At 37.0% G+C, this 13,410-nt stretch overlaps 1 protein-coding gene across 1 annotated transcript in view; it reads right to left on the reverse strand.

Moving 5' to 3' along the window:
• Positions 1-13,410, reverse strand: part of LOC144656671 (intermembrane lipid transfer protein VPS13D-like) — a 138,296-nt gene that overhangs the window by 7,757 nt on the left and 117,129 nt on the right. The window contains exons 63-66 of the mRNA XM_078516914.1: positions 9,632-9,828; positions 8,431-8,507; positions 7,693-7,848; positions 90-308 (exon numbers count right to left, since the gene is read on the reverse strand). Of these exons, the coding sequence (XP_078373040.1) occupies positions 90-308; positions 7,693-7,848; positions 8,431-8,507; positions 9,632-9,828 (649 nt within the window). The remainder of the gene's footprint in view (positions 1-89; positions 309-7,692; positions 7,849-8,430; positions 8,508-9,631; positions 9,829-13,410) is intronic.

Below are 13,410 nucleotides of genomic sequence, written 5' to 3' on the forward strand. Positions count from 1 at the left end.
CCCGATTATCTATTTTTTGTTAAGGTTTTCTCTCGTAAGGTAACCTGACAGACGGTCACACGTGACAAAGCATGTGATAGTGAACTTACTGAAAGTCCATCGTTATCCGCGCCCTCAATTGGTTGCATCACGATACTGGTCAGTCCACCGACAAAACCCATACCCAGGCCCTTGACGCCAGCCACAAAGTGATCTTTGGAGCTGCTAAACCTTTCGGCTCTCATCGCGTCACGACTTTCCTGGAATTTGCTGTCCATTGATAATAATGATGATGCATTCCACAAACCATCAGACAAGGATCCGGTAATCTACAGAAAAAAAAAAAATACAAACACAGTAGAAGTCTTGACCGGTGAGGCAAGACGACCTAGCATTGAGGTTGAAGATCTACTATAACTGGGTATTTTCCTTTTAGTTTCTCTTCCAGTCAGACGCAAAATGCCCACCAAATTGCTCGGGTAACCTGATGCAATCCTACCATGGACTAGAGTTTCATTCAACACTTCCAGTCTCTGTCTGCCAGTAAATGTCGGAAGCAAAGAAACAAATTTCACTTCGATTTCACTCCTAAACGCGCATTTTAGGCGCTTTTTGGAGGCACGGTCATTGAACCACTTGTGACATCATTAAATAGCACGTCTGTGGATTTTTAAATAAAAGACTTTATTTAACCTAAAAGGCCAATCAGTGACCACTGGATCACTGGTATTAACTAGCGATCAGCAAACGAAACATTTACATTTATAACTACAACTATTCTGGAGATAATATAAAAAAAAAAATAAAAAAGGAAAAGCAGCAACAACGAAATAAACAAAAAATCGAACCTAATATACATTGAAAGTTATTTATTATGAACTCATCTTAACATTAATATTTATAGACTTAGATGTAAAGCCGGGACTTCAGCGACTTTCTCCAAAAAATGGAATTTGTTTTGCATTTTGTTAGCATTTAAAATATTTATATATGATTGGCATTACTGTTTGAATACACACAAAAATCAAAGTTTTAAATACCTGTTGCTTTTAGTGACTGGTTGAAAAAGCATAGGGTGACTTTAGTGTGCAGTGCCCCTAACCTCAAATAAAAGCTAACCGCAAGCAAACTGAGTGCTTAACACTAACCACTAAACTGAGTGCTTAACACTAATTAATCACTAAACTGAGTACTTAACCCTTATGACTCAAATAAGTGCTTAACCCTAATAAGCATGTACAATAACCCTAATGTCAGACACTGCAGAGCCTCAGACTTGGTAAACAATGTTAACTCTACTGTGTAATAGCCATAGTCATTTGAAAAAATTGAAACCAGTACAAAATCAAAGTCTCTTCGAGATACCGACTTTTTTGCATGAAGTATGAGTCGAAGGTTTATCCTGAGCATTGTTCTTCGAACTTATCATTACAGTTGCTTTGTAGTTTAGTTCAGTTAACAGTTTCCTATCTTCGCGGAGGAAATGCAGCCATATAATTTTGTCAAAAATGGATCGTCAGACGGACCTTTCGAGGCAGTCGATTACGGCAGCAAAATAAGCAAATGAAACAGCAAAATATGCGTTCGACGCTTTGTTTTTGCGACGCCATATTTGAATTGTTATAGGTAGACCGCTGTTCAATGTGTTCAAGGCCGTATCGTTACGATTGCTCCACGAAAAAGCAGTACTGTTGGAGAAAACATTGCGCATATAATTGCGGCGTAAACAAATCGATACACTCAAGCTGCGTTTTGTCTGGGCTTTTCGAGGGTCGGATATCAAGACAGCTTCTTCGTGGGCTTACGAAGGATTAAACAAAAGCCATATATACAGTGAATGCTTTCGAATTATATTTGAAGATGAAATACGAAAGAATTTTGCTGTCTTTGACTGAAATTCCACTCGAACTGCGTAGACACGATCGCATGTTGTAAAGCCGATTCATGAAACAAGCTGTCAACGCGAGGTCACGTCCCTAACGACCTAGGCTGATGACGAAATAGAATGGCGCTTGTAGCGACCAAATTTGGCCTAATTTTTAACCGCGCCTAAGCTAAAAGAAGCCCCAATCTCTTGCATTTGTTTTAACTTCAATAATATCTTTGAAAAGAGCGAGTTTTTTTGGTATGGTTTATTTATGACGTTTGTAATTTTTAAACGATGTAAGTGCTAGTGATTATTTATTCGTGTTTTAGCGTTAGTTACGCAATCCATTGATAGTGCGACGCTTATTATAGATCGCCTTTCAGACACACGTGCGTTGAGATAAGAAAGCTGACATGTCACTTTTAAAATTCTTATATATCGTTTGTAAATTTGACAAGTCACGTTTTTTCTACGAGATCGCAAGTGATCACCCACAGCGGAAAGTACATGTAATTCCTTGAGAAATTAAAACAGTCCCTTGAGTTAACAAGAATGTGGTTCGAGATGGAGAGACTTAACCGCTATTCTCCTTTGTTTTGCTTGTAAACATGCAAAAAAGTCGAAAAAAGGAAAGGAAAACAAAAAAGAAGTAACATCAATATTCACACGAACGATCTACCTTATTATAGGAAATTAAAGCTTCATAAAATTAACCAAAACTAAATTATTTTCCTTCCTTTTGCTTGTAAACAATTTAAAAAAGTCGAAAAAAGGAAAGGAAAACAAAAAAGAAGTAACATCAATGTTCACACGAACGATCTACCTTATTATAGGAAATTAACGCTTCATGAAATTAACCAAAACTAAATTGGAAATCTACCAGTATCACTAAAAAAGTGAAGAATGCTCGAAGCACTCAGATTCCTTCGCTTAACCCTTACGTTTGGCTTAAGTATTACGAACATTGTTTCCGTCTCGGATTATACGCCTAGTGTTAAAATTAACTAGTTTCTGTTGTCTTTACAAGTTTTTTTTCTCAGTGTTTGTGGCGTTAATTTCTTTCATTTTGAAATGTTACCCTTTTTGCGTTAAATTCCTTTATTGAGAAGAAACTTTTCCTTCGATTTCCGTTGATTTAAGTCGTGTTAATTTCAAACTGACCTCAATTAACGCAAGCGTTAATTTCCTATAATAAGGTAATTTACATATATGTATTCAATAAACTATATAAAATGAAAGGTTTCGGGCATGCATGGCTTTCCCTTTAGAAATGTTTCTGATAAAAATGTGTTTATGGAGGTTAGAGATTTCGACATGCACCAAAAGAAGAAAGAAAGCGTGGAAATCTTCCTATTTTGGGGGTTACTTCTTTTGTACTGCAGGTCCATATGAAATACCTGGCCACAAGAAAGTAAAAGTAATGTTTTCTGTTGGGGAGGGTATCCGACCTTAGACCAATGATTACAGCGGAGGCAAGATATTTCAGTACTATTTGATTTTAAGCCAACCATTTCATTAAAAAAAGGTCGAGCTACAGTACCAGCCGAAAAAATGAATAAGGGACTCTTTCACAGTTCCACAAAAGGTACAGATCGTTTTCTTCTTAGCCGAATTTTTTTTTTCAAGAAAGTAATTTGTCGCTTATCTTCTATAAAGTAGTTAAAACTTAAATATAATTAATTTGGTAGCTTTTGTGCTGCAGAAAGGGAGTTTGTAAGCCATCTCCCATCTCCTTCTGGGCGTTCTAGGCTGCAGTCAACACACCACTTCTCTTGACTTCTTGTAGAGCTTTTTTGCTTAGCGCTGACTAGCTTTTCATATGCCAATCTATTGGGCTTAGAAACTATTGTGAAGTTGTCAACAAAGATGCTTAAGTTTTTGTTTTGTATATATTGTTTTTTGTGTCATTTCTTAAAGATTTTATGCACGATTAGACGCCATGATAATTAAGTACGAAATTTTGTTTTAATGCCAAAGCGTTCCTTAAATTCCGGGAAAGACAACAACTTGGGTGTGGCGTCTTTCATTAAATGAGTTACGGTTTGAATTCCTTTGGAAGACCACGATTTGTCGTACATCGAATTATTACCGATTTTCAAAAGTGAATTGTGCCAAAGAGGCAAAAGAAGGAAATGGACAACGGAGTTAATGCCATTGACTGATTTCAGACAAGATATTTAGAATTTCTGTAGTGAAGGTGAAAGATACGTGAATGAACTTTGCCAAGTCGTTTTTACTGAGGTTGCCCTTAAAGACGTCAACCGGATTAGTGCAATTCTCCATTTTCCATAATTTTTATTGTCTAAATTTTTTTTTAACCCAGGTTGAGTTGGGTGCTTTGTTGAAACATTTTATATCAGGCAAGTTTGACTGCCTCGTATATGAAATGCTGTTCATCGGGGACATTAATCCTTCCCTGAACACCCAGAGTGACTCTATCCGCGCCAAATTATTTACTTGACACTTCCCTATTTTTAATTAGAACTTTTAGTCTTTCCATTGTTTTACCTTACGTATTATTCCCATAGGACACACAACTATTTTTATTGTTTCACGTTATATATATTCTTATTTTAACTATCACTTCTTTTGACTTGATAATGGCGTAGAGTAGCGCCGAAACGTCGTCTACTTTTTAAAGTTTTTAAAGTTTTAAAATGAATTTTAACAATATTTTAGCGTTTAATTTCATTATAAAATCGTTTTCTAAATTTCTGCTGTTACATCCTTAAGCCACCATTATTATAATCATTGATCTTGACATCTCGCTTAATTTCCCCAACGCCCCCACCCCTCAAAGGTTCTCTTTTCAGGGTTTTCCAACGATGACGTCTTTTTTTTGGCCAGAAGAAAGGATCTGAAGAGTAGAAAGTAACGAGAATAAGAAAGCTTAAAAAAAAAAAACGGAAGGAAAAGGAGAAAGAAAAAATCGGAACAGTTCAGCAAAAAATCCAAATTTTGGCTTATGTGCATTCATCGAAGTGAAACAGTATAAGTATATGCCACACAAGTGAATACTGCTTTCGCGCGCGCTGATTGGTTAACTCTGTGGAGATTAGCAAAGTACTATTCACCTCCGAGCAGCTAAAGAGAAACAAACTGCCTTCACGCTTACCGAAAGTGATGTTTTAGTCCGCTAGTTATTCAAGTTGTGTGGTCATACTAAAACAATTATTCACCTCACTGTCGGTGAATGTGGTGGATATTTTATCTAATTCAGTTCCTAATGAGCGGTCATGGTGTTTAACAAATCGACCACATTTTCCCATGGTCTACACTCTTATAGACCATAGAAATGACGTCAGAAAATGTTCAAAACTCAAGTGGAACCGCGAGACGTTAGCCGAGTGGTTTCACTGCAAAGTTTTGGACATTTTATGGCGTCATTTCTATGGTTTATTAGAGTGTAGACCATGGAAAAATGTGGTCGATTTGTTTTATACCATAACAAACTCCAACAAGTATTTATCAAAAGCAATGCCTGGGCGTGAAGAAACTTTGCCGGTGGGACGTAAAGATTCCGGTCCGACACGTAAAAACGACAATGATATAAAAGAAGATAAACAAGAATTCAAACAATAACAATTTTAATTACCTTTTCCTCTCTCGTTGAGTGTGTGCCTATCGATTGAAGCGAGCAAGATTCTTTTTCTTTCTGAAGATCTTGTTAACGCTCGTTCACTAAACATCGACAGTCCCCTGCCGGTTCGCTAGCACCGTTCTTCTCAGTTAGACCAACAATTCAAAAGCCTGGTTCAATTTACTTTCGACAGATCACCTAAGTAGAAGTCCAATCCTGAATTCCGAAAACAAATGCGTACTTCAATTCAAACAAAACACGATGAAATTCGCTTTCATTCATGGAGACCAAACTTACACATCTTTTAGCCCGCGCGTGTGCGTGGCGTGATCTGACGTCACTTTCATGACCATAACTTTGGACCAATCAGCGGTTATGGTTTAAATTTCTCTTCCTATGCAAGTCCGTATGCATTTGCATTTTAGCCATAACCTCTCGTATCCAATAAGGGCGAATAAATGATTGTTTTATTTTAAAATTCTTGAACATTTCATTTTGACGTAAACGAAGTGATAGTGCGAAGAGGTGGGAAAATTTGTGGCACGGTGTTCACTTTTTGGGTCGAATGAACCCGCGAGCAGAGCAAACAAGCGAGTTTTCTTTCGAAGATTTCCTCGAACAACCTCCTCGAAAGTCATCTATACGTCCAGCAAAATTGTTAAAACAGTTAAGTTTTACGTATAGATCCGAAGCAATATATTTTCTGGAAATTATATGCCTTTTGCAAGTCGAACAAAGCAAGCGTTTACATTGTGCTTGTTTACGGCTCCACGGCTGTCACGAACAATGTAACTTACTAGAGAAAAACCGTTGTTCAGGCAATCACAAACGAACGACGTGAACGCGAACGACGGAAACTCAATAGTGATCAAGATCGCACCGCATTTCCATTGTCGCAGGTTTTGTCATGGCGACATGGCGGAGGCAACTGCTTCAAGGTTGGACATTAGAGAGCTGAAAGCTTTTTTACATTTCACTACGTTTCGTAACTAATATTATGTGTAGTCTTTTAATGATAGACTTTTAATAGTAAATAGTAGACTCATCATTTCATGCACGTCACTCGATAATTCAGTTTCTTTTTAACTGTAAAAGAGTTTAAATAAGCTATCATTATATTACTATTATCAGTTGCTCTAACAGAGAATGAAAAAAAAAACTTCTCTTCGACAAAGGCCTACTCGGTGTAGCAAGTCCTGAAACCGTTTTAAACACCCTGAGGTTTTGACTTGACGTAAAAAGGACAAGACCAAGATTCAAAGGAACAAACTTTAGAGAAGCGTCGAGCCTAATTTTATGTTGTACACTGAATAAAATTTAGTTGTTAGTTTTCCGGTCATTCTGTAAGCTTGAATTATTTGCTGCTTTTCTTCTTTATTCAGTCGCTCCTTTTGTACATTTATAAGTATATTCAATTAAACCTTTCACATCAATGCTTTTTTTTTTGCGTAGTTGAGTTAACTATAACATTTGTGTCGTTTTAGGAAAGGCCGATTACTGTATATCTTTAGATTTCTTGTGTTTCAAAGCTCGACAAATTCGCTGTTTTTAACCAACGTTGTAGTCGTTATGTTATACAAGATTTGGTTCATGCTTTTAGCTTTGCATATCGAGTAATGCAGGGACCAGGGAAGTTTGGAAAACACTCAAGAAGCTAGAGTTGCTCTTGGCTATCGCTTCGAGCAACCCTTACGCTTTCGTGCTCTACCAACTTCCCGCATGCATCCATAACTCGATATACGCACGCTTAGCGTAAACCATTTCCAAATTTGTATATGGAATCTTTATCATAGGGTTGCTGCAGTGTGAAAAAGTGCAACAAAAATTCAGTTTAATGATAAAATACCGTTTTGGGGAAAACATTCAGGAGTTAAAGGGCTTAGGTCGTTGGTTAGTTCCATGTTCTGTATAAAACGTTTTGAGCCACTGCGCTCAGACTTCTGAATTGTGAGCGACCCAATGTACTGATTGTCATGCTTTATTCAAAGAGCAAACAGATGAGTGACTAGAATAAAAGAAACCATAGGAGAGAAGAAATCATCGTACATTCTCAGATCTAACAAACTGTATGGGTACCAGAAAGGATATTTTAGGAATCAAATGGGAAAGCGTTGGTGAGAGAGTTGTGAATCCATAACACACCATAACTGGATCGTCACATAACACCATTCCTTAAATGGACGAAACAATTGCGTGATACCAGAAATGACTACCACGAACGTGACTAGTGCGAAAGTTACTCAATTTAGTAGCTTTTTGGACTTACTTTAGCTACCGAGTCGGACACTCCATGAGCCACATTCATAAACAAGCCTTTAACGTCGCCCCTTTCTACAAGTCCCTTCAGACCAGATGACACATCATTAACGAGTCCCTTAGGATTACCAAAGACATCAAGTGAGGCTACTAGACCAGGGATTATCTGTTGAATAAAACAAGATAGTTACTGCAGTCCTATCCTGTAACTCTTAGCAGAGTTTATCTTCAAATTCTACATTTTTACCTTTATCTAAAACACCAAAATAATTCTCTCGAAAGAGAATGATAGAAAAATTCCACAAAATACATGCAAAGAACTGAATCGTCATCATGGATAACTTAAATGAAGCAATAAAGCACAAGTAAAAAAAGTTGGGTTATTTACTAATGAAAACAAATGAAAGAGGGAGCCATAAAACATCATGACATCCAATATTATTTTGAAGAAAAACTGTGCACAATCAACAATTACATATTGACTTGCCAGGTAAACCACTACCGGTAAAAAGGTACCCCATTGGGACTCAAACCCAAATGAAAACAATGCCCTCAGGCCAAAAAAAAGAGCGAGTTAGTATCTGTAAGGCTTTTACGACTTTCGCTCGCTCTGAACACTAAGCTCAAGTAAGAGAGACAGTTGAAGACAGTGGACACAGGAACAGCTAAGATAAACTGTGCAAAAGTTCACTATGTAGTACGAAGGCTTGACTAGCATAGAAGAGCTTCAACTCAGTTGAACACATACCTTTTTGTAATGTTCTTTCATGGAGTCCAGATGAGAGGAAATGGTGGCAAATGATGATTTAGACAGCGAAAACGATTCTACAAAATTAAGAGAGCAACCAGGTTACAAGAGATAACAAACACACTGTACACAAGAAGTGAAAAAACATACAAGTAGAGCAGTCCTTGTTACAATAAAGCGCAACATGATGATTTTGAATGCAAACTTCATTTGCTTATGTAAGTCTGAAGGAATTAGCAGTCTGGGAGTTGGCAAAAATGGGAACCTATTCATTGAATCAATCATTTTATGTTAAAACCTTAATTTTAACCAGACCAACACCTCTTTTTACTCGTGAATGCATAATGAACGAGTATAGTGGGGAAAGTGAGCCATCCGTCCATCCGTCCTTCCTTCCATCGTTGTTAACATTATGCAAATTAGGTATGCTCACGGGCGCTTTCTAAATTTCGTTTCCCTCGGCTGCGGATAAAAATACAGCTTTACAAAGGTATCATTTCAAAGAAATAAGTGTAGAAAATACTTCACCCTGTAAATGAGAAACAATCGTTTCCCAAACGATGAAATATTGCCTTTTCGTATATAATAATCGCGAACATTCGGAAACGATGACCAGTGACTTTATGTATGTGTTATTAAAAGACTGGGAAGGTTAAATCACGGCACGATTTAATAAAGGATAATCAGTAAAAGAGTAACGAAACTCTATACAAGACAGATATGTATATAATATCCGTGAAAAAAAAAAATAAGAAGAAAAAAGATTTTAGCCACAGGGTATGAGAGTCGATCCCGGGTCACGCGCTTTAGAACGCAGAGCAGTACCACTGAGCCATCGGTTTACTAAGCATTTATTATGAAGAAAAAAGTAATTCTTATACCTAAGCGACCTGTTATATGTTCGCCCTCTTTAAATAAAGTTGATTAATATTATTAATCACTATAATGAATATTTTCCATCGATACTATACTGTTCAAAGGAATCTAACGCATTCACGAGTAGGTCATAGACCTCTTTGATTGGAAAGTATGGCGCAATAAAGATATTCTGGTACTGCTGCTGCTGCTGCTACTTACCGTTTGTTTGCTACTTTACAGTACCAGAATATCTTTATTGCGCCATACGTTCCAAAAGGAGGTGTTGGTCTGCTTAAAATTAAGGTTTTACGTTGCTCTCTTATGTCCAGGTACATGAACCAACCTAAGTCAACAGTAACCTCCTCCAAGTGCAACATTGACGAGGGGACCCAGGCTGGTATATAACTGTTCTTCAGACTCTGTAGCTCGTCCGGAAGCTGACCAGCAGTAAACAGTGAAACCTTAAGCTGCGTGGAGTTCAGTTGGAGTTGCTCAAAGTAATAACGCTTTGACGAACCTGATGAGCTTGGTAATGTTGGCCTAAAAGTGATGTTAAAAATGTTGTCAACAATGTGTTCTAACGTAACACAGCGGTCCTCTGATGAAGCCTGGCGATCCTCTGAAAGTAATGGCACATCTTTAAGTAGCTACCCCTGAATGTAACAACGCTCCAAAATTAACGGTTTAAAACGTAATTTGACTTGATAGAAATAATTGAAAAAGTAGACAAAGCTGTGCCAAACTGTTCTTTATGTTTGTTTAAGCAGAACCTTTCTCCAAACTCTAAAGGCAATAAATTATATTACAGTTACTCTTTTGTGATGAAATAAATACTGTTTTCAACAAGTAACTTTTACCCTTTCTAACTTTATATTTAAAGGGACACAAGGGTCATGAAACATTTTACCTTAAATGAAAGTTCATACGAATAAAAAAATTAAAATAGCAATAGTTTGCTTTGACATCGATTTTTGTTGCTAATATTCGGGGCAACAAAATGGTCATTTTGCCGCCGCGAGCGGCCATCTTTGTTTCCATTATGCAAGCGAGGCAATGACATTGCATTAGACAAGGAGTGGAATGTGAGTCGATAAACACAAAGATATAAAGAGCGAAGCAAGGCGTCTCTCGTGCTAGAAACGGAGTCAAATTGAGCCATACACCCGTTGTTTTGCTCGAACCACAACACGGCATGCCCTCAAAAGAAGAAATTGACTCAAGTATGGCTCAAGATTAATCAGAAAAGGTGGAATCTGACGCCGGCAGACTTATGTGCGACTTCCTAGAATTATCAACCAGACAGCGGTACAAATGGAATGCACGTTTTCGCTCATATTTTGTCCATAGATAGGTCCTGGTGAGAAACTAAACGGAACGTAGTTAGTTTTTCCTAATACATTTTCCTTTCGTAGAAATATGTCAAAAAAGATTTCGCCCCAATTGGGCTCAAAATCCACTTTCGGTTTGACTGATTTTTTTGAAAATTTGATCGCCTCGCGCATTTTACTGCCGCTGTTTATGGATCTTTCAATAGTATTTATATTCTCTTTAGGTCTTGATTGTATGACTGAGCGAAAAATAAAACAATTCGAGATTAATTTTGAGCCTGAAACGGGAATAAAATGATAGGCAAAATTTGCAATTGGGTCGCGAGCGAAATTATGCAGTAAAACTTTGCCATTTTTTTCTATGCGCGATAACTTAAAATAACGTGAATATACAATTTATGGGTTAAAGAGACACCCATCTAATAGGATATCGTAAAAAATCTCTGGGAAAAAGGTTTTAAGTGGCCCGCTTTGGCCTGTACTTATTACTAATTTCGCCGAAAACCTGCCGTTTTAGCGTGACAGGAATTACGTGACAAGGCTAGTAAAGCGCGAGGGAAATTATCTTTTTGAAACAAATACTTTCAAACAACCCAAGTATAGAAACGGTCGTGTGCTGAACTCTTTGAAAAGGTAAAAGCAATAAGAGATTTTCCCTTTACCCGTTTTGAAATAATTGCGTGATCTTAACACGCTCTTTATCACAACATGCCAGACGGCCCGTCGGTCTCCCGTCGGTAAGGTTCAACCTAGCGAAATTCTGTGTTAGTAGTTTTAAGCTGTTAACCCTTCGATCATTTTCAAAAACCGGTCGTATAAATAAAAAGCATTCTCAGTTCAATTATAAAACGTAACAACGAGTCAATATTGTTTGGTTTATTTCTTTACGTTATCTGAAGGGAACTAGCAAATAATTAAATTCTAAGTATTTGCCGCCGGAGTGCAATGATGTTGATTTTGTTCGTTGATGCGTTGTTGTTTCTTTTTGTATCAGATTGCCGATATTTTCCCAATTATTATCTTATAAGCGAAGCAAAATATAAAGCAAAAAATGTTGGTTAGAATTATTTACTAGCAGGTATCAACACTGAAGGTATTACTGAGGACTATAAACACCTTTATGGTATAAGATCTAACAGAAAACATACAATTGCCTTATAGCTTTTTAAGTTATATTCAGAGTTCTACGTTTTTTTGCCCGAATAGTACATTTCAATGAACTGAAACTTCGAAAATGATTAGCGCCAGAATGCAACGCAATATTTGGATCAGTCCTAAATCGATTTTACTTGCGATAAGCAAATTGTTAAATTAAATTATTTAAGTTTGAAAACACGTCCTTATCCGACAATTCCTCACTTCAGTAAACACGACTCTTCGAACAAGATGACTGCTTGTTGTTCTTTTAAGTCATTAGTTGGTGGTCAGTGCTCCTTTGATCGCAGAAACAGAAAGCAGTCTATGGAGATCGTCCCACTTTTATCGTGCACTAAAAATGTAGCACAACACAAGTCACTCTTTCAATTCCATGATGTTCAATGATGTGGAAAGTGAAATTGAGTTAATACTTGCTCGTTCGGCGATGTTTAACACTCCACAAAATGTCTAAGTGATGACTGTTTGCCCATCACATCGCTCATCCCTTGGTCTCGGCTGGACATGAGGAACCGAAAGATTTAGGGTCCCTCAAGATATATTTCTGAGAAATATATCTTGAGGGACCCTACATCTTTCGGTTCCTCATGTCCAGCCGAGACCAAGGGATGAGCGATGTGATGACATAAAATGGTGAGAGGAAAATATCCAAAAGCCGAAAGAGGGGTAAACAAGACCTTCTCGAAGTTAATTCTCAAAAAAACGGGACATTTGTTTCCCGTTGGATCAGGTAGATATCGACTTCTCACTCGGGTTATCGCTTCTTTTATTATATAGAATGCAGTGCTTTAGCGAGTGGTAGCAAATCGAGAAAAATGGTATCCACACATGTGTGGATATCATTTTTGACCAATCATCTCGCAGTTTGCCACGTTTCATAGCTCAATGAGCCAAAGTTTATCGATATTAAGTCGAAACATCTTCGGATCTTTCTCGGCAATCTTCGGTTAGCTTCGGAAATCTTCGGAAATTTTCGGAAAATGTTCGGAAACATTCGTACGACCTTCAGACAACATTTTGAAAATCTTCGGAAATCTTCGGAAAATCGCCAAAAACATCGTAATTAGTTGGTCTATATAATAAACAGAATATTACATGATCATGCAGGGAAATTTTGAGTTCAGCGTCCGAAGAAGAGAAGTTGTCAAAATTAGCAGCAAAGAACTCGCCTCCACTTGTCGACATAGATAACAAGGAAGAAGAAGTTGTGAGTCAAATGAGAGAGTTGACATTCAGGGTAAGAAAACTGTGACAATGATAAGCCTTTACTTAAAAGAAATCCATGGCGTTTTAAGCAAGTGTGAAATTTATTTATTTCGGACAACAATGAGAAAATATATATAACAGGCATCAATCAATCAATCAATCAATCAAACTTTATTTATAGAGGGTTACACGTAATAGTTTTACAACTAATAAATTTGTGGCCCTCTAATGTACTAAAAAATTAAGAATCTACTATAAACAATCTAATTTAAAATTTAGTTAAAACCTAATTTAAATCGAAATGTAAGCTAAAAATTTAACAACTAATCTACAATATTGATCCAAAGGTAATTATTACTAAATAACACAATCTAAAAGTTATTATCTAAAAAAGGAGTAAAAATATTATTCTTGAGCTGACTTAATTTAAAAT

This window comes from Oculina patagonica, chromosome 6 (genome assembly GCF_052425735.1).
Source record: "Oculina patagonica isolate OP01 chromosome 6, crgOcupat, whole genome shotgun sequence".
NCBI lineage: Eukaryota > Metazoa > Cnidaria > Anthozoa > Scleractinia > Oculinidae > Oculina > Oculina patagonica.